Consider the following 27259-nt stretch of genomic DNA (forward strand, 5'->3'; position numbering starts at 1 on the left):
ACATGGGTGATTAGAGTGTTGGTTTGTAACCGTGGTGTTGGTGGAGAGAAGAGTAGCCAGATAGAGCTGGAAACATAGTAAATCAAGAAAAAGGTAGAACTAGCGATCTGGAGTATTTGTGCTCCTTTCTTCAAGTGTAACTGCTTTTCTTGTTCTTTTCGTGACCTTTTTCTCTCTCTTCTTTGCCAGGGTTGAGCACATGGTGCTGCCCATGTTACAACTATTAGAACTGAATATTTGCTGACCAGCATATATTATGAATAAAATAAACCATGCACCTTTGTTGCCTTTATCATTGGTGCACCAGAGATATACTCTGCTGCAGCTAAGCCTGAGTTTTGGCTCAGTATCCTCAGATGAATACTATAAGCATCTTGGGTACTCTGGCCTAAGGCAGTGAGGAGACAAGGGAATTAGCATATTTAAAAAAATAGTTGCTGGTGAGTTGGAGGGAAGGTTATTTTGTCCAGCACTGGGATAAACCACTTGATGGCCTACCTTAATCCGCATTTAACAGCCAGCTGAAGTCACTGATAACACGAGTTTTCAGAATACACGAGTGTTTAGATGTAAGAGGTATTAAGAAAGTCAACCAAGAATTTATAAAGGACCAATAAAAGACTTCACAAGTTCTGTTTATCCGTCTTATCTCTGTCCTTTTATATAGTATTTTGTATATGAAAATGATTGGACTTCACTCATGTTTTAAATTTTATAAATCTGAAAAGATAGAATAGTTTAATGAGTTGGAAATAATGTCTCATATGTAATACATACTCATTATCAGCTGAGCACCTGAACCTTTATTAAATTGTAAACTTTTAAGAGAAAATAAGGTGAAATTTAATTTGTAGCTCTGTTGTTACAGTGAAAGTGTTAGTCGCCCAATTGTGTCTGACTCTTGGTGACCCCATGGACTGTAGCTGGCCAGACTCCTCATTCTGTGGAGTTCTCCAGGCAAGAATACTGGAGTGGGTTGCCATGCCCGTCTCCAGGGAGTTGTCCCCACCCAGGGGTCGAACCCAGCTCTCCTGCATTGCAGGCTGATTCTTTACCATTTGAGAAAGCTCAGTATACACTCTGAGCTTTTCCATTTTTTAAAGTAAGGCAATGGAAAAATCAGTAAACATGACAGTTGTTACACAGCCAGTTTGGTGGGACAGTTAGGCAGGCCAAATAGTTGAGACAAAGGGCAGGAAAAGGTGCATCAAGATTAAAAAAATACATATTTTGTAGTTATCTGTATCACCAGATACCATTGTTAAAGTTCTAGCCTTAGTATTTGCCAAACAGCTATAGAAGCAGCAGAAGAGGCCAAAGGAGGCTGGGAATCACAGTATACAAGTGCTGGCCTACAGGTTTTCCCTAAACCATTTTATACAATGTTTATAACAACCCTGTGAGGTAAGAGTACTCAGAAGTGTCAAAGAACTTGCCCCAAGATAATGTGAACTAGAACATTAGAAGCTCTGAAATTGAATCCAGATACATCTGATCCTAGAGCCTTGATTTTGGCTGAACATATGTAGGAGAATTTTTGACTTATCTGCATGTCTGGTTGAAGAGCATAATCCAGGATGATTTACAAATTACAATTGACTGTCCTGAAATTTGAGCTTTACTGGTGGCTCAGAATCCACCTGCCCATGCAGGAGACTTGGGTTCGCTCACTGGGTCAGGATGACCCACTAGAGAAGGAAATACTTATGTGAGGGCCCCAAAGAAGTCTTCATTATGCTAGTAATGAGTTCACGTAATTTAAATGACCAAACTCTTCAAGCATATCCTTTTTTTCTTTTTGCCTGATTTTGGCCCCTGACATCCTTCGTAGTCTCTGCTTAATCATTTCCTGGGATTCTGTTTCATAGTAGCTGCTCAAAGAGACCTCTTGAGAAAAGACTGACAGGCAATTGCAGACCTCAGTATTCCCCCACTCATATTTCTACCCTTGCCCAAATCATTTGACTTGAAAATTTCATTTTAATTTTTTATTATTTATTCCCTTACTAATACTTATTCAACTATAAAATGGGTAATTTCTTAATTATAAGTCTTATCCTTAATATTATGGAGTAGAACAATCAAGAGATTCGATTTGGGATAAAAGAGTTTCACTGGCTGTATAATTTCCTGATCCTTTTCCTTTTCTCACATAATGGTTTGGATCGGCAACCCATTATATAGACAGTTTGAATGATACGAAGGAAAAAAACAGTACTCATAGACATTTATTCATTTTAGAGTACAACTGTTACTTGGAACATTTGACTTAACCTGTTTAAAGAGATGAGCTTTTATCCTTTTATTGACTCAGGCTCTAATGTATTTACTTGATGCAATTCTACTCACCTGATTTACTGGTTTATTTTAAGAACCAGATGTAAGTTCAGAAGAATCTATCTCTACTGTAGAGGAACAAGAGAATGAAACTCCACCTGCTACATCTAGTGAGACAGAGCAGCCAAAGGGGCAACCTGAGAATGAAGAGAAGGAAGAAAACAAGCCTTCTGAGGAAACCAAAAAGGAGTAAGGACTTAAGCCTTCTTGCTTTTTATAATTGAAGACTATATAAAGGAATATGGATCAGATTTTTTTTTAAGTGGTATAATGTTAATTTATGCTGGATACATGATATTTAGATTTAATTTTGGGGGAATTATCTTTTGAAATAGGCTTATGATGTAGTTGTATGGCCTATTAGAATTTGTAGTAGTTAGAACAATGGTTTGACTAATGTATAATTCATTCTTCTTGGCTTCAGAACGCGGTTTTCAGTAAGAAATGTAGTGTGACTTTAAAAGTCTGACCTGGGAGATACTTCATCATTTTATTTCTCCCTCTGTGCCAGGCGTGAGTTATTTTTACATGTTTATGTTAGCGTTAATCTATACCAGGACATTGCTAGAGTGACCTAAAACTGTATATATTTGATGAAGTATTCAGTTGGAGGGTGACTTTGAGAATCTGAAAGCAGAATTTGCTCTCAATAACCTGTACAGTGTAATGGTGATTCTTTTTTAATTAAAATTATTTTTTGCAGGACAGCTGGTAGCATTTTCTTTTCATAATTGGTGAGAACAGTGAGGAATTACTTTTAAAATAAAGAATGCCTTAGAAATAACTATACCTTTTAGGTGGAATTCTAATCCTTCATTCCAGTATCATAAGTACTTGTGATGTTTGTGGAATTTTTAGCAGCTACCCTGTATTTTAGGTGCATGGGATGTTTTTATTATTACTTAGAGTAAAATTTGTATAATGCTCTGTGATTCACAAAACTTTGTATAAACATAATCTCATAATTTCTTGAAGCACCTTGTGAAGTATTTTGTATCATGTTTCTCTTTTAAGATGGGGAGACTGAGGCTCAGGTCACTTGCTAAGATCACATAACTAGTAAATGTTAGAGCTAAGACTCAAACTCAGGTTTTCTGACTTCAGAGCTTGAGTTCTTCGCACTGTGCTGAATTGCGTCTGTTGTAGCTGTTACTGGAATGCATTTTTAAATGCTCATTTCTTTTATGTACTGGCCCTTCGTGCTAGTTCTGGTTTATATAACTTCTCTCTCCTGTGTGCACCTGAGAGAACACACCTTTTTGGCTCATTTAAAGTGCCCAGTTTTTAAAAAATGTTTTATTTTGTAAAATGCTTACTTTACATATCACTTCAGTGTGGAAATGAATTAAAACATTGATTTTTATTTCTCACCAGTCTTTTCTTCTTTCTGACTTTATACTTCTTTCTGAAGAGTTTATCTTGCATAATAATAATTCTTTGTTTTAAAGTGAGAAAGATCAGTCTAAAGAAAAGGAGAAGAAAGTGAAAAAAACAATACCTTCCTGGGCTACCCTTTCTGCCAGCCAGCTAGCCAGGGCCCAGAAACAAACACCGATGGCTTCCTCCCCACGTCCCAAGATGGATGCAATCCTAACTGAGGCCATTAAGGCAAGTTTTTATTTCAAGCAGTTCATCAAAGATTTATTCTGTTTGTGTCTTGCGTATTTGAAAATGGCATACTCCTGTGCGGACATCAGAAACCTTGCTCTGCTTCCTAAAAGAGACTAAATGGAAGAGAGCCGTTGCTAAGTTCATGTTTTTATAATATCACGTTTGATGAGCACTGTTAATTTTTTTAACAACTCAGATTTGCTATAGCAAGTATTTTTAGCTTTTAGTTTTTTTTTTTTTTAACTGAGTTTAAGTGTAGTTTTTATTTGAAGGTTAAACATGTTAATTCATTCAGCACACCATTATGGACTAGTTTCTCTGTATCAGGTAATCCTACTAGTGATACAGCATAGAATAAGAGAAACAGAGTCCTCGCCTTTATGAAATCTAATTATTACTCAGAGTAACATCGAGAAAATTTTTATTTTAAAAACGTATACTATCTTTACAGTTTCCCCAGTGGCTCAGCGCTAAAGAATCCACCTGCAGTGCAGGAGATGGGGGTTCGATCCCTAGGTCAGGAAGATACCCTGGAGAAGGAAATGGCAACCCAATCCAGTATTCTTGCCTGGGAAATCCCATGGAAAGGAGCCTGGCAGGCACAGTCCAAGGGGTTGCAAAAGAATTGGCCACAACTGAGCGAGTAAACAGCAGTAGCATACTATCCTTAGGTTCATTTTCAGAGCTTACGTCTAACGTTAGTAGGTGGTTATCTTTCACACCTGAAAACTTCTAGAAACTTTTAGAAAACTTACAGGAAACTTTTAGAAACCTCAATACTTGGTTTCATCACCTAGTCATTCCAAAATACTTGGAAAAACTATCCTCCTTCCATAGCTTTATCACTTTCCTATAATTCATTGACTTTCATTAGCTTGTGTGATCATCAGATACCGTTTTCCTATTTTAAGGGAATCTTCTCATCTGACCTTGCCTTTTTGTGCATGAATTCTTCTGGCTAATTTTGCTGTGTTTATTTTACGTGATCACATGACAAGAGTAGTTAAAACAGAGGCCATAGACTCTGATTTTCTTTTGCTAGGATCTGAATCAGAATTGGGGAGAGAAGGCTTTAGTTGAACTTAACAGAAAGTGATATAGGTAGGAAAGCGGAGCCTACTGGTCATGCCTAGAATTTGAGAAGACAGCACTGCCATAGAAACTGGGAAAGAGTTTACCTTCCACCCTCTCCCTGCATTCCTTCAAGATTACTCTCAACTCATTAAGAAAACTTTCTTGGTTTAGATAGCTTGACTATAGTGAGAACTCTGTTTTTTTTGTAGCCTTTTTGTAAGGATTTCACTTTGTGATTGGGTTTCCCTGGTAGCTCAGCGGGTGAAAAATCTGCCTCCAATTCAGGAGACCCCAATTCAATTCCTGGGTCAGAAAGATCCTCTGGAGAAGGGAAAGGCTACCCACTCCAGTATTCTTGGGCTTCCCTGGTGGCGCAGAAGGTAAAGAATCAGCCTGCAATTTGGGAGACCTGGTTCAATCCCTGGGTTGGGAAGGTCCCCTGGAGGGAGGGCATGGCAACCCACTCCAATATTCTTGCCTGGAGAATCCCGCCCCAGGGGATAAGCCGAGGAGGCTAGCAGTCCATGGGGTAGCAAAGAGTCAGACAGGATTGAGCGACTTTCACTTACTGAGCAGGCTGAGCTGTGATTACTCAGCTTAGGTTTGAAGCAGGATTATAGTGAAGGTGAAGAAGAGGCTAAAATTTTAAAATAATAAAACAGTTAAACAGTATATGTAGTTCTAAAGAATAGTTTAAATATGATTATGCGTATTTATACAAATGAAAGATAGATGTTGGGTTGACCAAAATGTTCATTTGTGTTTCTCTGTAAGATCTTATCCAGTGGATCATGTGTATTCCATGCAGTGTAACAAATTATAATTTCAGATCACTGATACCTTTTTCTGAATTAAATCATTATTAAATAGATGGTATCTATTTTCACCTTATTATCAGTTTGGTAGAGCAGGGGTTTGTTGTAGCCTTAATGTTCTTTTCTGCTTGATATTCTTTACTTTGTGTTCTCTTGTAAGATCAGGAGTAAACTTAAATCGGTTGTAATAGGTTGGAGACATTTGCTTGAAGTAAATGATCCTTATTAACACAGTCCATATTAACCTGTTTTGTGTTGTATAGTCTTTTGTGGTCCGTTTGTCTGTGACATTTTTCTTTACTGTCAGTATATAAGCTTTCACCCAAGTCTTTATCCAATAACAATTACTAAATCCTATGGTCAATTTATAGGTAACAGCTACACAAAATTGGTGGGCAACAGATCCTGCATGGGTATTGCAAAATGTAAAGCATTTGAAGAAAAATTGCTACCTTTGTGGCCTAATGACCTGCTTGAATCTTCCATGGACATTAGTCAGATGAAATATAGAGAAATAGGATGGGAAAGGAAGAGGGCACTTGAAATAGCAGTTGAACGCTCTCATTGTTGTCCAAAACTCCCCTGAAAGCTTTGCATTTGTAAACCCAGTTTTACGCCATTTATTCAGATTGTCTTTGCTTATATTATCTGCTAGCATTGACACAAAGCCTGCAGAGAAATACTGGTTTTGGTGAGCCGAAGTCTGTAAAATGGGCCAAGTCTGTGAACTGCACACTGTAGAGTGTCCTGGTCTCCTTACTGTCAGGCTGAGGATGTCTTCTAGGTGCAGAATAGTATTAGAGTGGGAGAAGCTTTTTCATTAACACAGAACATTGTTCACATGTTGTATCTTCTCTTTGGCTCTTTTTAACGATTTAAAATTGTTGCAGAAATATTGCTAATTCTGTATTTCTCCACAGTCATGATGAACTGAAGTTACCAGAAATATTATTCACTCTTTGTTGCCATTTTATCATCCATTATCAAGTTCACTTCCAAAATAATTTATTTTGAAAACATACATGTCAGAAAACACATGAAAAACAGCTATTTTAAATTAATGTGTATGGTTTAATAATCTGTTTCCTAGGCATGCTTCCAGAAGAGCGGTGCCTCCGTGGTTGCTATTCGAAAATACATCATCCATAAGTACCCTTCTTTGGAGCTGGAGAGAAGGGGCTACCTCCTCAAACAGGCACTGAAAAGAGAATTAAATAGAGGTGTTATCAAACAGGTATTAAATGGTTATTTATAATAAGCATATATTAGCTATAAATCCATGTATAGTAACATTTAGGCTTTTTGTGCTTTGTGAGTTCGTTAAAATAAGTTAACATAATGATGAAGGGCTTATGCTTAACCTGGTTTTACAAAGTCACTGGTGCCAATTAGCTTTAGTAAGTATTCTAAAGAACAGAAGCAATATGATAGTGTAAATTTTTTCTAGCTGCCTGTACAATTTTTTTTTAAGTATTTATTTATTTGGCTGTACCACATCTTAGTTGTGACATGTAGGATCTTTAGTTGAGGCATGTGGGATCCAGTTCTTTGACCAGGAATTAAGCCTGGATCCCCTGCACTGGGAGCACAGAGTCTCAGCCTCCAGACCACAAGGGAAAACCCCTGCCTGTACTTTTAATTGGCTTTCCTTTGGGGGCTGCTTGTGCTTAAGATTATGTAGTGCTCAAGGTGAGAAGTGGGGTTGAGCTGGCCTGTTGTTGCAGCACCAAAAAAGATCATAGTTCTTGTCTTAGGTTTGTTAGTTTTAAAACCTAACTTCTGTGACTAGACTGGTGATCATCATAAATTAGCTTTGTAAATAGGTTTACCTTAACTTACTAGTATCTAAATCTGTTAAAGCTTTTGGAAGCATCAGAACTTGAGTAAATTGAGAATAATACTAAAACCAATATTGATTTCAGGCATCAATCCATATTAGTTTGGATAGTACATCAAAACACTACTTAGAGCTTTGAGGATGCTTTGTGTATCATAATGAATATAGGCAATATTTACAGTAATTTTAAATCGAGTTTAATCTGTAAAAATATAAGTCACTGTTATGTACCTGAAACTGTACAATACAATATTGTAAATCATCTCTACCTCAGTTTTTTGTTTTTTGTTTTTTTTAAACTCCACATTGCTTAAGATCATGACACTAATGCCAGAATGAGCTTTCTTGTCTACACATTCTTCAGAAGTCCAGAGGGATGAAGTAACTCCTGAGGTCCCGTGGTAGCAGCAAAGATGGTTCTGAGGATCTAATTCACTGCAGCCCCAGAGTCCTGTTGCCTTTTTTCTGAACCTTTCTGCATGGTTTGATTAATACAGAGTTCTGTGCCGCTCAGCCATTTAAAGTCTTAGGAACTTTCAATGAGTCCTTAATTTCACAAATACATTACTGAGTTGTCTCCTGTGTACCAGGTGCTTGGTGGTCCATCAGTGAGGAAAACAGTTTCCTGCTGTGGAGCCTATATTCCAGCTTTCTCAAATGTTGTAAATCTAACGTTTAAATAGCCTTTAAAGTAACCATTGCATAAAAACAATTATCTAACCAATATAATTAGAACCAGAGACCTGTATCATAGTGTATGTCAGCAGAGTTTATGAGCTAGCTTCATGTTTATCTTCATGAAGATATAGTTTGTGACCTATTTTGCCTCATAGGCTGGCCCTCAGTTTGATGCTTCAACAAGTTTATAGACTGAAAGCATTTGATTGCTGTATTCCTAGTGGTGTCGGTAAAACCAAAGTGGAAGACTCAGGTTAACCTGAAGTTCTATGACAGTGATTTGTAAACTATGGAAACGTGATAAGACTTGCACGTATTATCATGTGCAGTGTCTAAAATTAGATAACTTTTCCCTTATGCAGTAATAATCTCTAATGGACAAACTGTGGGAAGCATTGTGGCCTGAGATTAACTAGGCTCTGAACTTTTGCCAAGGAACTGTCTTCCTTGGTAGAGGTTTTCTCATTTTCCCAGAAGATTGTGTCCCTTCCATGGAACTGTTTTTTTTGAAAGCTTGTAGTAGACTGTTTAACCTGCTATCACAATAGCATTTTTCATTCTTCCCCAACTTCGTAGATGAGGAAACAAAAGCTGAGAGGGTTTGTGAGTTGTCTAGTATTGAATAGCTAGATGATACCATAAAGAGTGTTCAATCCCAAGTCTTCTGACTCATCCACTCTTTTTTCTCTGAAGAGTTTAACAGCACTTTACATTAGTTCTTACATCACCATGCCCTGTAATTTAAAGTTACCAATATGAGTACCAGAATCATTTAAAGTAAAAATACTGGTTATTGCAACTAAAGTTAATTTATTTTAGGTAAAAGGAAAAGGTGCTTCTGGGAGTTTTGTTGTGGTCCAGAAATCGAGAAAACCACCTCAGAAATCCAGAAACAGAAAGGTAAGAAGTCTGTACCAGTTTGCCGGAGCGCAGTAACACTGTTGGTGCTTCTAAACGGTGCAGTGTTCCTGAGTGTTGCTGTGCATTAGGCAGGGGCTGCGTTTCTGTGAAGCCCTGGAGAGGCTGTAATCATTTGCTCCTATCGTTTAGCCAGAAGCTGTGCGTCTAACTGCCCTATATTGAGTCATGGGCAGCTGTATGAGTTACAGCTTTTTGCTTTTTTGTGAAATACCTTTAAACTAGAAGAGGCATACAAGTACTTTTTTACCCAACATTAGATCCTAAAAGTACCGCACCTCGAGGCGGTTTTTCTTTAGTGCAGGTACTACCTTCCTAGCCTTCCCCCAGACACATGCATTCATTTACGGAAAGTTGTATGGAAGGTATACAATAACTGTGAGATATGCAGTATTCCCTCTGAGTCAGTGATTGAAATCATGACTGTTCCTCTACATCTTTGTTTTTCAGTTTTATATGTATTTTTAACTGTCCCAGTTTGAAATTTTTACCTCAAAGAAATGGCCACGCCAGTGGCATTACACCACAATGCTGTGATTTGTTTGAATGTGCTAAAAAGGGTTAGTTTTTCTTTTGGCTAGTTGATTTGGCAGTCAGCTAGGGAAAGCCCTTGTGTTGAATATAGAAGCAATAGAACAGAAACCTGTAATGATGATCATTTCTGATATTACATTTCAGAACAGGAGCTCTGCAGTGGATCCAGAACCACAAGTAAAACTGGAGGATATCCTCCCACTGGCCTTTACTCGCCTTTGTGAACCTAAAGAAGCTTCCTACAGTCTCATCAGGAAATATGTGTCTCAGTATTATCCCAAACTTAGAGTGGACATCAGGTAAAAGCCAGAGGCCTGGGCTTTAAAGCACACATGTCTGTGTTACTTCCTTAGCCCCTTTTTCATGAGAAAGGAGAGAGATTAAATATTCATTTAAGATTACTTCTAGGTGAGCTAGGAATAAAACCTTCTATTGTGGGTTTCTTTTTTTGTCCCATGATATTTTCCTTTTCATATCTCCATATGTAGTTTCTTTTTGAAACTCAAGCCACATGTTGACCTTCATAAGACTACCATAGAGTAACTTTTCATGGTCAACTGCTAGAATATTCAGCATTAAACCATGTCCTTTCAGCTGCTTATTATTAAATTTTTTCAGTTTTTTATTGTGATAAAATACACATAATATGTAAAGTGCACCTTGTTAGCCATTTTTAAGAGCACAGTGTTTAGTGCTCTTACGCACTTCAGTAATGTGCTACCATTGCGCCACCCATCTCCAGCATTCTTTCAGTCTTATAAAGCTGTAACTGTACCCACTGAACAAGAACCCCCTGTTCCCCCTTATCCCGCACCCCTGGCCACCACCATTCTACTTTCTGTCTCTATGGTTTTTGACTACTGTAGGTACCTACCTCATACAAATAGAATCATACAGTAATTTTGTAACTGGCTTATTTCACTTAGCATAATGTTCTTTAAAGTTCAGCTATATTGTTGCATGTGTCAGAATTTCCTTTCTTTTTAAGAATGAATATTTGTGTGTGTGTGTGTGTACACACACACACTCCACATTTTGTCTACCCATTCATCTGTCATTGGACATTTGGGTTGCTTTCATATTTTAACCATTGTGAAATAATGCTGCTGTTAACCTTGGTGTATTAATATCTCTTTGAGACACCGTTTTCAAATTCCCAGAAGTGGAATATCTGGATGATATGATAATCCTACTTTTAATTTTGTGAAGAACCACCACACCATTCTCCACAGTGACTATTACCATTTTACATTCCACCATCAGTCAGGCCACAGGAGTTTTGATTTCTCCATATCCTCACCAACACTTATTTTCCGGTGTTTGTTTGTTTGTTTGTTTTTGTTTTTTGACAGTAGCCATGCTGACGGGAATGAACTGGTTGGTAGCTCATTTATTTTCTATTTAGAGTTATAACCGAGAATATAGGAGAATTCAGGCTTCTGTAGCACTTCTACATAGAAATAGCATAATATCTTCATCATTCAAACATTTAAGATAAAACTCTGAGAGAATTTTTATGGTAGTTCATTTGTTAAAAAACTGCCACTGTAATGTCACCACTGTTTGGAAAATTTAATAACTCCAAATCTTTTAAAAAATTTTTATTGGGGTGTAATTGATTTGCAGTGTTGTGTTCGTTTCAGGTGTACAGCAAACATAATCTGTTACGTTGTTCTGCTAAGTCAGGTCCAACTCTTTGCAACCCCATGGACTGTAGCACGCCAGAGTCCTTCACTGTCTCTGGGAGTTTGCTCAGATTGATGTCTCTTGAGTCAGTGATACTATCTAACCATCTTATCCTCTGACGCCCCCTTGTCCTCTTCAATCTTTCCCAACATCAGGGTCTTTTCCAGTGAGTTAGCTCTTTGCATCAGGTGGCCAAAGTATTGGAGCTTCAGTGTTAGCATCAATCCTTCCAATGAATATTCAGGACTGATTTCCTTTAGAACTGACTGGTTTGATCTCCTAGCTGTCCAAGGGACTGTCAAGAGTCTTCTCCAGCACCAGTTTGAAAGCATCTATTCTTTGGCGCTTAGCCTTCTTTATGGTCAAACTCTCACATTTGTACATGACTAATGGAAAAACCATAGGTTTGACTAGACGGACCTTTGTCAACAAAGTAATGTCTCTGCTTTTTAACATGCTGTCTAGATTTGTCATAGCTTTCCTTCCAAGGAGCAAGTGTCTTTGAATTTCATGGCTGCAGTCACCACAGTGATTTTGGAGCCCAAGAAAATGTCACTGTTTCCAATTTCTCCCCTTCTGTTTGCCATGTAGGCCATTACAAAGAGTTCTCTGTGGTACACAACAGATCCTTATTAGTTATCTATTTCATACATAGTAGTGTGTATATCGGAGAAGGCGATGGCACCCCACTCCAGTACTCTTGCCTGTAAAATCCCATGGACAGAGGAGCCTGGTGGGCTGCAGTCCATGGGGTCGCTAAGAGTCGGACACGACTGAGCGACTTCACTTTCACTTTTCAGTTTCATGCACTGGAGAAGGAAATGGCAACCCACTCCAGTGTTCTTGCCTGGAGAATCCCAGGGACGGGGGAGCCTGGTGGGCTGGCATCTATGGGGTCGCACAGAGTTGGACACGACTGAAGCAACTTAGCAGCAACAGCAGTGTGTATGTGTCAATCCCATGCTTCCAATTTATGCCCCCCCCACTATAAATTTATTTTCTAATCTTAACTGTTTCAGTTTTGTAGATAAGTTGATTTGTAACCTTTTTTTTTAATTCCACATATAAGTGATAACCATATATTTGTCTTTGTCTTACTTCACTCAGTATGAGAATCTAGGTCCATCCATATTGCTGCAAATGGTGTTATTTTGTTCTTTTTTATGGCTGAAGAATATCTCATTGTATATATGTACCACATCTTTATCCATTCCTCTGTTGCTAGACCTTTAGGTTGCTTCCATGTCTTGGCTATTGTGAATAGTGCTGTAGTGAACATTGAGGTAGACGTGTCTTTTCCAGTTACTTTATTCTGCAGATACATCCCCAGAAGTGGGATTGCTTGATTATATGGTAGCTCTGTTTTCAGTTTTTTAAGGACCCTCCATACTGTTCTCTATAGAGGCTGTATCAGCTTACATTCCCAGCAGCAGTGTAGGGGGGTTCCTTTTTCTCCACACCCTCTCCAGCATTTACTGTTTGTAGTTTTTTTGATGATGCCCATTCTGACCAGTGTAAGGTGTTAACTCATTGTAGTTTTGATTTTCATTTCTCTAATAATCAATAATGTTGAGCATTTTTTCATGTGCTTTTTAACCACCTATATATCTTCTTTGGAGGAATGTCTATTTAGATCTTCAGTTCATTTTTTTTTTTTTTTTTTTTAAATTTTTTTTTTTATATTGAACTGCATGAGCTGTTTGTGTATTTTGGAGATTAATCCCTTGTCAGTTGCTTTCTTTGCAAATATTTTTTCCCATTCTCAGGGTTTTCTTCCCATTTTGTTTATGGTTTCCTTTGCTGTGCGAAAGCTTTTAAGTTTAATTAGGTACCATTTATTTTTGTTTTTATTTTCATTATTGGACTGATTATTTAGATTGTCACATGTCCTTGTGGATTCGTGCAGACACATTAATTTGTTTAAATTTGTAATTCACCGGGTTTATGTTTTGAATGTTTGTGTAAGGTCTTTGTTACGTTGACTTCTGGGAAATTGTGTTTATAATCCAGAGCCCTTTCTGTAGACAGTCTTTGTACTGGACGCACATTGTCCTGCTGTAGTTTAGGACCAGTGTTTGTACCTTGGATCACTGAGGTATAGAATTAGAATTGTTGGGGTTTCAGCTCAGAAGCCACACGTTCAGAAAAGCGCTCAGTGGTCTTCAGAGTGGCCGGTTAGTCTTTCTCTGTCTGTCTTCCTTCACTCAATATGAGAATCTCTAGGACCATCCATAAAGTACCAAAGAAATGGGACTCAGAGAAGTAATAAGTTCGTAGTCCTTGACATACTTACTTGCTGGTCAAGTCTCTGTACTAGCATTTGACCCAGTTGATGGCTCCCATCTACATGAAACACTTCCTTCACTTGCTTTTCAGAACACTGCATCTTTCTGATTTTTCCTCTCATTCTTTGTCAGTCTCCTAAGAATTCCAGATTTCCCACCTGCCTCCTTAGTGTCTAAGTGTCCCAGGGTTAGACCTTAGGCTTCCTGTCATTCTTAGAACCCTGATTATGCCCCTCAGATACAACTTCAGGTCTGATAGACATTGTATGATGCCTCAGAGTGGATAATTCTTTTCATTCTCAAAGCTTTAAATACCACCTGTACAATACTAGTGTACATAGATACATAAATGTATGTATGTTTGTGCATTACACAAACATTCATGTACATAGATACACTAGTGTACATAGTGTACAGTAGATACATAAATCTGGCCCGCATTTATTTATACAAATACCTATTGGCTGTCACCACTTGTATGTCTGACTGGATGTGTCCAAAACCAGACTCACGATCATCCCCCTCTTCCCCAGTTCTGTCCCTCCTCTGCCACCAGAAAGGCCCTGCACTTCCCGTACCTCCTGCATCTCAGTTAATGGCAATAGCATCTTTCCAGCTTCTGAAGTCAAAAACCTTGGGTGTATACTGGTCTCTAAACAGTTATTTTGACTTTGTTTTTAATATATATACATAAACAGACCTCTTTTCATTACCTCCACTATTGTCAATCTTTTCTAAGCCCACCATCATCTCTTACCTGTGTTAGAGCAATAACCTGCTATTCCTATTACTCCTTCCCTTTCAGTCTGTTGTTAACATAGCTATGAGAGTGAGACTTTTTTAAGTGTAAGTTAGGTGATACCATCTTGCTACTCAAACCTTCCAGTGGCTTCTCAACTGCCTCACAGTTAGATAGTTTAAAGGTGGAGTCTTTAAGATGGCCCATGCTACATTTGCAACGCATCTCCGACCTAATCTCCTACTCCTCGTCTCTGCTACTGGCTTCAGAGACTTCATACTTGCTGTTCCCTTTGCCTGGGTGGTTTTCTGCCATAATCCACTTTATTCTTTATCTTCCTTTAAGTGTTTACTCTGAAAACTTTGAGTAAGACTCCACATGCTTGCATTGACTATCTTACTATTTTTAAACATTTTATTTTGGAAGTTTTCAAATATACACATAAATGTAGAGAGAACATAATCATGATACTAACATAATTCTGAACATTCCTTAAACATTATCCGGTACCCAGACCATGTTCAAATGTCCTCAGTTGTCTATCTCCAAAATGACTTTTTTTATGGTTTATTTTTTCAAGTCAACTCAATATCCACACATGGTCTACCCATTGCATTTGGTCGATGGGACCACTCAGCTTACGTTTGCAACCTTTCCCTCCTCTCCCAGAGTGGAGAGCTCCACCTCTGCCTTAGTTTCTCCGTAGCACTCATCCCATGCTACTGTGCTGTGTGTTCATTCTTTTTGTGAAGGAATGGCGTGCTCACCCCCATTAAGATGTCAGACTCCTGAAGCCAGGGCTTTTAGATGGTTGACCTCTGTTTTCCCCAAGCCTAGCTCAGAGTACATGCTCAGTAAATGTAAGTCGAATGAGTGAGCTGATACGGGCCCTTTACCTGGCCATTTCACTCAAGGAATGTACGCCCTGGAGCATATTAAATGAGACATGAATTTCTGCTACCATGTATTGGAGGTTGTAGAGCATTGTGGTAAAGAGCACAGACTTTGGAACCAGACACCTTTGTTTAAATCCTGAGTCTGTCATTTTCTAGCTTTATATCTCTGAAAAAGTTATTCCTTTGTGTTTTGGTTTCCTCATTGATAAACAGGAACCTTCAAACATGTTAACCACTTAGAATAGCTAATGTTAGTATTATTAGTCTAAATTCCAACATAGGACTTCTCAGATAGCTCAGTGGTATAGAATCTGCCTGCCAGTGCAGGAGACACAGGTTTGATTCCTGGGTCAGGAGGATCCCTTGTAGGAGGAAATGGCAGCCCACTCCAGCTTTCTTACCTGGACAATCCCATGGACAGACGAACCTGGCGGGCTACAGTCCTTGAGGTTGGAAAGAGTCGGACGTGACTGAGCAACTGAACACACACACAAATTCCAACATAATTCTTACAGTATGAGCATCACACCATACTAAATATGATTCTTACGTTTAAAGTGACTTAAGGTGACTTAAACATGTAAGTCACCTCGTTTTTTTTAACAATGATTTTTTTTGAAACCCTACAGAAAAACTCGGTATGTTAGCTTTACATGGGCTTTGGGTTGGCCTCTGAGAAGGTGTTTTTCAAAGGTAATTCGGCTGGTGGGTCAGAGGTTAAAGCGTCTGCCTGCAATGAGGGAGACATGGGTTCGATACCTGGGTTGGGAAGATCCCCTGGAGAAGGAGATGGCAACCCACTCCAGTATTCTTGCCTGGAGAATCCCATGGACGGAGGAGCCTGGTGGGCTACAGTCCACGGAGTCGCAAAGAGTCAGACATGACTGAGCGACTTCACTCACTCACTCATTCGTCCATATGACATTAGAAATCTTAATATCTAATCCTGTGTGTGGTGTAACTTTGTCATATTCATTTTTAGAAAATTGATCTAACAGATTGATAGAACTGTCTTGTTTACAGGATTCCTGACACTCAGAATGTCTCTCCCTTAACTTCCATTCACTCTGTGCATTGCTTTCTTTTTTTATTTCTAAGTGTAGACTTGTTTAATCATCTTATTTAAAAAAATCAAAAAACCAAACAAAACCTTGATATAAACAGCTCCTTAAATTTGTACAGGGCTTTTGAAAACACTTTTGGGGATTTCCCTGGAGGTCCAGTGGTTAAGACTCTGGGCTCCCACAGCAAGCACAGGGCATAGGTTTGATCCCTGGTCAGGGAACTAAGATTTGACATGCCTCATGGCACGTCCAAATAATTTAAATAAATAAAAGTGGGCACTTCTTTAAAAAATGTTAAAAAAAAAAAAAAAAAAAAGACTACTTCTGTTTACATTGTTTTCTGTAATTTTCAAAATAGACTTAAGAAATATGTATTCCTACCTCAATTTTGCTGATAAAAGTCTTAGCCTGGGTTACCTGGCTGTGCACTGGTGAAAGCAGAACTGTATTTCATTTTTTGGTTACAACCTTGCTTTTTCCACTCTTCTGGACAGTCATTAACATACTGAAAGTGCAGGCCTAGCATAGTAAAAATGCAGAATCTGGAATCAGACTGCCTGTTTATAATCTGGTTCTTGCACTGCCTGACTGTGTGATCCTGAAGAAGTGACTTAATTTTTCTGTCACTTAACTTTTCCCCTTCAGTAAAGTATGAGCAGTTTAGTTCAGTTGCTCAGTCGTGTCCAGCTCTGCGACCCATGGACTTCAGCATGCAAGGCCTCCCTGTCCATTACCAACTCCTAGAGCTTGCTCAAACTCATGTCCATCAAGTCAGTGATGCCATCCAGCCATCTCATTCTCTGTTGTCCCTGTCTCCTCCTGCCTTCAGTCTTTCCCAGCATCAGGGTCTTTTCCAATGAGTCAGTTCTTGCATCCGGTGGCCAAAGTATTGGGAGTTTCAGTATCAGTCCTTCCAGTGGATATTCTGGATTGATGTCCTTTAGGATGGACTGGTTTGATCTCCTTTCAGTCCAAGGGACTCTCAAGAGTCTTCTCCAACACCACAGTTCAAAAGCATCGCTTCTTCAGAGCTCAGCTTTCTTTATGGTCCAGCTCTCTCACATACCTATGTGACTACTGGGAAAGCCATGGCTTTGACTAACTGAATGGACCTTTGTCAGCAAAGTAATGTCTCTTGCTTTTTAATATGCTGTCTAGGTTGGTCATAGCTTTTCTTCCGAGGAGCAAGCGTCTTTTACTACATGGCATGGCTCATAGTGTCATTCAGTTAGACAGGCTGTTGTCCGTGTGATGAGTTTGGTTAGTTTTCTGTAAAGTGTGGGCAGCAGCAGTACCTGTTTCTTCTGGTGGTTGTTGTCTCTTGTTTATTCTACACGTGTAAAACATTTAGAGCAACACTTAGCACCGTCATATGTACAAAATGTTGTCATATATATATATCCTGTAGAATTTTTTGGAAAAGGGAGTTGTGCCTGGCAGTTAACAGTAAGTTACAGAGATGGGACTTGAATGGCCCCCATCCAGTTGTGTCCCATCCCATTGAGATGGCTCTAGAAGAACGTGTAGAATTTAGATCAGGTGATGGAGTGGTGAAGGCATTCTTAAAGGAGCTTCATGAGAGAATTTGGAGGCAAGAATTGGCTTTCTGTTTTGGGAACGGAAAGAATCCTGTGTCTGATTGGCAGTAGACTAACAAGAGGTGGGACCAGGCCTTGAAAGACTTTGAAGCTGACGCCTGTCAGCTGAGTAACGTAATAAAAGAGGCCTTTATAGATTGATGACCCAACAGTGGTGTGCACTATGGGAGCAAAGCAGAGCGCCACCCAGCAGGGAGGCCACAGCCGCTCGTACTAAGCTTACAGCAGTGATGAGAGAGAAAGGGCCTGACAAGTTTGAAGCACTTACTGTAAGTATGGTATACCTGAAGGTAGGAGTGAGTGAGAACTCTTGAGATTTCTAAAGGCCCAGGGTAAGGTATATATCAGATTAACGATTGGTATTGCTGAGGAAACAAAATGTTAAGGGAACCAGTTTAACTGATAACTCATTTCCTAGAGCATTTGAACCTTGGTTAAGAAGATTCTTCTCAGATGAGTTATTTAATTTGATAGAAGAGTCTAGGGTTTCAGTGTTGTACTCAGGCTATGTAATCCTCTGTTGGAATCTAACTTACAGAGCAACTAATAGAAAAATCATTTGACAGTTAAATCATTCCTTTGATTGTGTTCCCAAAGCTCTGTGCACATACTTCAACCCTGACCCGTATAATTCTTCGCCATAATTATTATGTTTTCATCATCTCTTAAATTCTTTAGTGACTGGATCTAAGTGTTAAATCCTGCATAACCATAATAAATACTCAGTAAATATTTATGGGATGAATGACTTTGAGTATGTTTTGGGTTATGACATAAATCATATTTGTCCTGAATGGAATAGCACTGGCTTAGAAATATTTTGATTGTGATTTGGTGGGGAGGGAGTTTATTTGGAGTGTCACAGTGTACATGATTTCTTAGTTTCTACTTTTTTTTTTTTGCCAAACTGCACAGCATGTTTGATCTTAGTTCCCCGACCAGGGATTGAACCTGTGCTCCCTGCATTGGAAGCTGGAGTCTTAAATCACTGGACCACCAAGAAAGCCCCATGGTTTCTCCTCTTTAGCATCCTATTAATTAGCACATGAGATCTCCTCTACTCTTCCTCTGCAGTCATATGGATAATGTAATCAGTAATTCGAGTGTCAGCTCAGCCTGTAATGTTTATTGATGAAAGATTTAAAACTCCTTCTCTAATGAGAAGTATTGGCGCTCAGTAAAGGACGTCAAGTGGTAGGAGTCCGACCCTCAGTGGGCTGCCGAGGTGTTGGTCTCAGTTTAACTTACCAAGTAATCAGTCTCAAATAAGTCTCACGATTTTCTGCTGGTTGAGTGCTATTCTGGTAATTCTGCGGAGGTGTGGCAAAACACATCACTAACCTTTTGGGTTTCAGTTAACTGTTTCTTCGGATGTCCTGTCATTAGCCTGGGTTGTAGCTTTCCATTTTGTCCTGTCATGTACTGCAGACCCTTTTAAGCCCTAAGTTAACCTGACTGATTTCTCCCTGCACCTGAGATTCTCCACCCACCACTCAGACCATTGCCCCTTGACAGAGCAGCTTTTGCTTCAACATTTTATTCTTACGTTTTTAATGAAATTCAGTTTCCTCATGTTTGCCATTTGATTTTGATGACCTGGTTTTTTGTGTGTGGGTGTGTGTGCGCGCGTTTTTAAACGACAGCGCTTTAAAGGCAGAGATACTATGCTTTAAAAAAAAACCTATTTTCTTTCTCAGAGAATTATATTTTATTAGGCTGACTTTAGATAACTGGATTGCAGAAAATGACTCCAGTTTTGTTGATGTGTGTATACATGGGTGTGTGTGTGTGCACATGTATTTTAGATCTAGGAGTTTTGCCTCAAGAGAATGTCAGAATTAGATGGGACTATAAAGATACCCTTTCTTTGCTTGATTACAAAGTTGTGTTGCTATTGTCTGACTAAACTGAACTGATGGTAATAAAGAGATTTTTGGAGTACCCTGACAAGTGGGAAATTGGTTCTATAGGCTTGGTTTTAGAGAAGTAGCTCTCAAAAGTTTTGCTTCCACTATATACTACATAGTTCTGTATGGTACCTGGTTCTGTAATAATTTAGCTTCTTGCTTGAAGAAAAAAAGAATACCACTTATTAAGAGTGCCAACAACTTATTGTTTTATTGTCCATTTTAACAAAGTACTACACGTGTAATAGGAATAGAACTTTAGTTGTTTAGAATGACCCTGGATCTGTTTTTTTCTCAAATCTTTGCTTCATTGATGTATTAATCGCTATTTTCTGTTTTCTCTGCAGGCCTCAGCTGTTGAAGAATGCTCTGCAGAGAGCAGTAGAGAGGGGCCAGTTAGAACAAATAACTGGCAAAGGTGCTTCTGGAACATTCCAGGTTAGAAGCTCAAAGGGTTGGTTGTAGAGAAGTAGTTCTCAAAAGTTTTGGTTTCAGGACCTCCTTATACTCTAATTTATTGAGGACCCCAAGAGCTTATGTTTATGTGGGCTATACATATTAATATTTACCCTATTAGAAATTATATAACTGAGGACCTTTTTAGATATCTATTCTTTTTAAAAGTAATAAACCCATTACATGTTGACATAACACTTTTTATGAAAACTGCGTTTCCCGTATTGAGAAGAAGGTTACTATTATCATTTTTACGAAAATCTTTACTGTCAGCTTAATAGAAGACAGCTGGCATCTGTTTTTAATATATTTGGGGTTACGTGTGTATGAAGAAAATCCAGCTCACACCAAGTACTTAATTGTGGAGTAATTAGGATAATTTTCAGAAGTCAATACTATTCTTTGATAGTGTACCAATACTCAACAAATGATAGTTTTTTTGTAATAGCTTCATTGAAGTATGATTTGTATAAGATATAATCATTTTACATACAATTTGATTCAGTAAAATTTAGTAAATTTACAGTGTTGTACACCTATTACTGCAGTCCAGTTTTAGAGCATTTCCATCACCCCAAAAAACTCCTGTGCCCATTTGCATCACTCTCTGTTCCCATCCCTATCCAGTCTACTCATCTCTCCTTCCTGTGTAGATTTACCTTCCTGTACCTTTCACACAGATAGAATCATGCAATATGTGCTCTTTTGTGTCTGACTTCTTTCACTTAGCATAATACTTTTTTGTTTTATCCGTGTTGCAGCAGAAGTCAATACTTTCATTCCTTTCATTGGCAAATAGTATTCCATAATCTGACATATTTTATTTATCCATTCACAAGTTGAGTTGTTCTACTTTTTAGCTCTTGTGATTAATATTGCCTGTGAACATTTATGTCCAGATCTTTGTGTGGGTATATGTTTTTATTTCCCTTGTGGTAAAGTAGGAGTGTGGACTGCCTGGATTACATGGTAAATTTACTTTAAGAAACTGCCAAAGTGGCTGCATCATTTTTCATTCCTACCAGCAGTGTGTGTATAAGAGTTCCAGTTTGTTATCTTTGCCAACTCTCTTACTGTCTTTTTAAAATTATACCCATACTGGTAGATACAAAGTGGTTTCTCATTGTAGTTTTAGTTTGCATTTCCCTAAGACTGTTGATGTTGACCATTTTTTCTTGGACTTATTGGACATTTATCTATCTTCTTTGGTAAAATGTCTCTTCACATCCTTTGCTTATTTTTAGAATTGAGCTATTTATGTTATTATGAGTTATAAGAGTTATATGTGAAAGTCAAAGTGTTGGTCACCCAGTTGTGTCCAGCTCTTTGTGACCCCATGGACTGTAGCCTGCCAGGCTCCTCTGTCCATGGGAGTGGGTTGCCATTCCCTTCTCCAGGGGATCGTCCCAACCCAGGGATTGAACTCAGGTCTCCTGCATTGCAAGCAGATTCTTACCCTCTGAGAGACCAGGGAAGCCCCATTTAAGCCCCTATATAAGAATTATATAACTAGATACAAGTTCCTCTTCAGATACATGATTTGCAAATATTTTCTCCTACTCTGTGACCCATGGTTTCACTTTCTTAAGTTAGTGGTGTCTTTTGAAGCACAAAAGTGTTTAATTTTGGTAAAATCCAGTTGATCATTTTTCTAACTTGCTTGTTTGTTAATGACTTATCTAATAAATCATTGCCTGGCTTGCAATCAAGATTTACTCTTATCTTTTGAGAGTTTATGGTTTTAACTCTTACGTGTAGAGCTGGGATCCATCTATGATGTGTGATGAGAATATAAATTCGTGTTTCTGCTTGTGGACATCCAGTTGTCCCAACACCACTTACTGAAAAGACTGTCCCTTCCTTGTTGAATTGCCTTGGCACTCTTATCAAAACGTAATTGACCCATGAGTGTAAGGGTTTTATTCTGGACTCTTCAGTTCTGTTCCATTGATCTATATGTGAATCTTCATGTCAGGATCACACTATCTTGATGACTAGTTTTATAGTAAGTTTTGAAATTGGGAAATATAAATCCTCTCTTAACCTTTTCTTTTTCAAAATTGCTTTGACTGCTCTGGGTCTTGTGCATTTCTGTATGGTTTTTACAATTCATTCATCACAAAAGTCCACCTGAGGTTTTGGTAGAAATTACATTGAACCTATAGATCAATCCAGAAGGAATCACTGCCTTTACAATGTTGAGTTTTCCAATGCAGTGACAAGCATTGTCTCATCGTTTATTTAGATCTTTAACTTCTCTCAGCAGTGCTTTGTAGTTTTCAGTGTATAGATCTTAAATTTCTTTTGTTAAATTTATTCCTAAATATTTTGTTCATTTTCCATGCTATTGTGAATGGACCTTTATTTTCATTTTTCAGAGTGCTCACTGCTGTCCAGTAGAAATAGATTTGGTTTATCTATTGTTCTTGTATCCTGCAATCTGCTGAACTCATTTACTAGTTTAGAATTTTTTGTAGGTTCCTTGGGACTTTGGGGGTGGATTCCTTAGAATTTTCTACATATAGGATAATGTCATCTGCAAACGAAGACCATTTTACTTATTCCTTTCCAATCTGGATGTCTTTTTCTTTTCCCCCCTCCATGCCTGTGCACTGGATAGAACATCTGCTACAGTGATGAGAACAGATGTCTTTGTCTTGTTACCCATCTTAAAGGGAAAACATTCATTTTTTCACCATTAAAGCTGTAGATTTTTCATAAATGCCTGTTATCAGATTGAGAAAGTTCTGTTACTAATTTGTTGGAAGTTTATGATGAACGGTGGTTGGATTTCTCACATACTGTTCTAAAACTCTTGAGATGATCATATGCTTTTTGCCCTTAATTCTGTTAATATAGTATATTATGTTAATTGATCTTGTGATATTTCTTAAATTACAGTAAAGTTGCCATGTGAAGCCTGAAACCATATTAGTGAGCTCCTTGTACTCTGTAACCTTAAATTCTTTGGTCTGTTGTCAGTAATCCCTACCGCGTTAGGCATTACTGACAATCTGTCTTGAACTTTGAGTGCAGTTTTTGAACTTTGAGTGTAATTTTATAACACAGTCGTTTGAAAAATAGTTCACTGAATCATGCAAATTTTTTAAATGTTGACATGTTTCATCAAAAATAACAAAAATTATTATATTCATTAATATCACCTACTGGTCTCAATTAAGTATTGGGAAATTATTGTGCTCATATTGGTAGGTGTAGATTTTCCACAATTAATCTCTTGAAAAGTTAAATTTATCATTTGGTTAACAAATACTCTTAGTTGTTTTCCTTGAGTCGATAGGCTTACCTAATTCATTTTCAAGAAAATGTCTACCAGATACCCAAGTCTGGATGACCATAGATTATCTATTAATTGTTCCTTCAAGTAAAAAGGATATTCCATGAAAAATGGAGCTAATTCAGCTCAGAACTCAATCAGTAGGTGATTTTCCTTGAGACTGTCACCATCCCTCCACATGCAGCTGGCATGCCTTATACATTGTTCTCATTTTGCCCCATAGAGTATCAAAAAGACATGTGTTGGAGTTGAGATTTAATAAAATCATTTTTATATCAAAGACATTCCTATGTGAAGCTAGCTTTTATTTTTCTTAAGTGAAGTGAAAGTGAAGTCGCTCAGTTGTGTCTGACTCTTTGCGACCCCGTGGACTGTAGCCCACCAGGGATTCTCCAGGCAAGAATACTGGAGTGGGTTGCCATTTCCTTAAGTATATAGTAGTAAAAAACGCACTAACTACTGGTACATTTCTGCGCCTCCACCATGATTTGTAGTAAAGTAACAGCAGTTTTACTCATTGTTTTTCCACCATCAGTGCAAATGTCATCACAGTGAAAAAGACAAACCCATCTTAGTATTATTATGAAAACCATTTTAGCCTTGCAGATCCTCTGAAAGGGTCTCAGGAACCCTTTGGGGGTTTTGGACCTTTCTTTTGAGAATCAGTATTATAGACCATACCTCAGTTTGTTCTTTAACCTTTTTGCTCACTGGTGCCACCTTTGTTAGCTCTGGTGCCTTTTGTCCTTGAAATATGCTATATAATTTTCTGTTATACCCCAGATATTTTTCAGACTTTTTGCTGTTTTCCTTACAAGATTAAAAAGACTATTATTTTTGTAAATACTCATATTTTTCAAGTTCAGAAAAAAGGAAGTAGTCTCAGAAGTGTTAATTTGTCAGGGACATAATCAGTTAACCTCCTTTTTGGAGTAGAGCTGTCATTCTCTTTGGGTTAGGTTGGCTTTTGCTATTTTCAGTTGGATGGAGGGATAGATAGAAGGAGAAAATATCCACAAGAGGGTTGGGACTCCTCAGTTAGATTGAATACCTAATGAGTGGGAAGAGAAAGTCCCTAACCTGACAATTTATTGTAAAACGTATCTGTGCTAATGCAGGAACTCCGACCCACCTGGTGCAGAGGAGTCTTGTCTTGAGCTGCTTTGGGAGAGTGTTGTCTTGATGCTTTTCTCTTCCTCCTTGGAAAACAGCTGAAGAAATCAGGGGAGAAACCCCTGCTTGGTGGAAGCCTGATGGAATATGCAATCTTGTCTGCCATTGCTGCCATGAATGAGCCGAAGACCTGTTCCACCACCGCTCTGAAGAAGTATGTCCTGGAGAACCACCCAGGGACCAATTCTAACTATCAAAGTAAGACTCAGAGTTGAGCACGTTCAGTGGGGACCCAGGGAAGGTGGGGGAAGTTATCTTGTGGGAATATCCTTAGACATCATGCTGTTAATGAAAGAGCATTAACTACTGATTGAAAACCAAGAGGGAACAACTTTATAAATTTACTATTTACAAAAAGACAAACAAAAATAATCAAGACTTACCCTTAATTTATAGTGTCTGCTTAGGATTAGAATTTGATTTCACTTCACTATAAAGGTTTTTTATGCTAATAGAGATAAATTTCTAGGTTCAAAACACCTCTCAAGTGGGACTTCCCAGCAGTACAGTGGTTAAGATTTCGAACTTCCAATGCAGGGGATGTGGTTTTCCCACAGTCCATTGGCATGGCCAAAAAAAAAAACGAAATTTCAAGTATAGTATATTTTTACCTTCTTCTGAATGTTTACCAAAATATCTAACGTCAGCCTGAAACCAAACCAGTGGGTTAAAATACTACTTACGTGATTTGTTATTGACTTAACCCCTGTACAGAAGATACTTTTTAGGGACATATTTGCCCTGTCAGGTGATGATTGAGGTTAGAAACCTTGCTGTACCAGCATTATCATTTACGGATTAGTGAGAGATATTTCCTCACTAAAGTAGGAGAGTAGGCTCAGTGGTGTAGGGTGAGGAACATGGAAATGAAGTAACAGAAAATGCAAACTAGAATATATTGTTCTAAATGAAACACTTAACTTCAAGGTCTTAATGTTGACTTTTAACATATGCAGTATGTATTTTTTAATGTTATGAAGGAATGCTTTATGATTTTGTGTAAAAGGTGAGGACTGGTGAGGCCTTTCGGAGCCGTGATACTGTTTTGTAACTATTTGCTGATTCATGTGATATGTGGTTTAATTTTATAGACATTCCCCTAAGTGCTTATCAGTACTTACAGGCACTCAGTAATATTTAAATAGTTAGAAATAGAGATTGAGTTTTAAGTCAACAGTTAGCCCATTTATGTGCAACTGTAGGGCAGGCCATTAGTCTCTAGGCTACTGTTTCACTTTGCAGTGAGGAATTTGACACAATGGTCTCTGAAGTCTCATCCCATTATAAATAATTCTTGCCAAATTTATGGGCACTTAATAGTAATTTAGTAAATCAGTTAATAATCCCTTTGACCACGAAGGATTCATGTAGCATGTGAAAGTTGTCAGTCATGTCCGACTCTTTGCAGTCCCATGGACTGTACAGTCCGTGGAATTCTTCAGGCCAGAATACTGGATGTGACAGGATAATAAATGTACATAATAAATTAATGTATAATTGTAGTTGAGAGAATTATCAAATCCAAATAAACAAATACTTTCTTCATTTCTGAATTTTTGTCCAGTGCATTTGTTGAAGAAAACCCTGCAGAGATGTGAAAAGAATGGGTGGATGGAACAAATCTCTGGTAAAGGATTCAGTGGCACCTTCCAGCTCTGTTTTCCCTATTATCCCAGGTAAGCACCCAACTGATAATGTGAAGTAGTGGTCATTGCAACTTTTAAAAATCTGACTCCAGATTACAGGTGCAGCTTCACTTATTTGCCCTTACTACCATTACGCTGAGCTGAATGTACTTGAAAATAAAGACTTCTTCAGGCAGTATTGTTTTAGAGCAGAAGGTCTTCATACAATAACAGGGCATTGATTTGGCCTATCCTGCTGGAGCCATTGTTAGCCACGTGTTCCTGAAATCAAGCAGCGAGTTCCTTAAGATCTTTGGCCAGTCATTAGCATGTTCATTCCTGCTAATAAGCAGTAAAGTACATGATGATGACAGGAAGATTATTAGAGGATTATTTAATTGTCCAGTACCAAGTAGGGGGAGCATTGGCTACTTCTAAGAATCCTAATCTGCCTTCTTCTTACTATAGAGACAGGACATTTTTTTGAAAACTTGTCTGTTAAACATGCCTTATTTTTTCATTGAACTAGAAAATTTTTTGAGCACCTCCTATGGACCAGGCTTTTTTTGGTGTGCCCAGGCTGTTGCCTTTTTGTACTTTGACTTGCAGTCAAGTGCCACGACAGTTAACACCAAAACCTGTTTTGGCAGGCATACAGTGTGCAGCTTTCTTACATTGCTCTTTGTGCATAAACATGCTGAGTCAGGTTCTACACCCTCCTGTGCAGG

General features: G+C 38.3%; 1 protein-coding gene across 13 annotated transcripts in view; it reads left to right on the top strand.

The window, feature by feature from the left end:
• HP1BP3 (heterochromatin protein 1 binding protein 3) overlaps positions 1–27259 on the top strand; it is a 39257-nt gene that overhangs the window by 6394 nt on the left and 5604 nt on the right. For 12 of the 13 annotated variants that reach the window (XR_009496851.1, XM_025000581.2, XM_005203100.4 and 9 more), the window contains 8 exon segments: positions 2373–2526; positions 3786–3945; positions 6928–7071; positions 9172–9252; positions 9949–10103; positions 20327–20417; positions 24945–25104; positions 26471–26582. Coding sequence is in view for 12 of the 13 variants with exons in the window: in XM_025000581.2 (XP_024856349.1) it covers positions 2373–2526; positions 3786–3945; positions 6928–7071; positions 9172–9252; positions 9949–10103; positions 20327–20417; positions 24945–25104; positions 26471–26582 (1057 nt within the window). In the remaining variant the exon portion in view is untranslated. 13 annotated transcript variants of the gene reach the window in all.

The sequence above is a fragment of the Bos taurus genome, chromosome 2, assembly GCF_002263795.3.
Source record: "Bos taurus isolate L1 Dominette 01449 registration number 42190680 breed Hereford chromosome 2, ARS-UCD2.0, whole genome shotgun sequence".
NCBI classification, from domain to species: Eukaryota; Metazoa; Chordata; class Mammalia; order Artiodactyla; family Bovidae; genus Bos; species Bos taurus.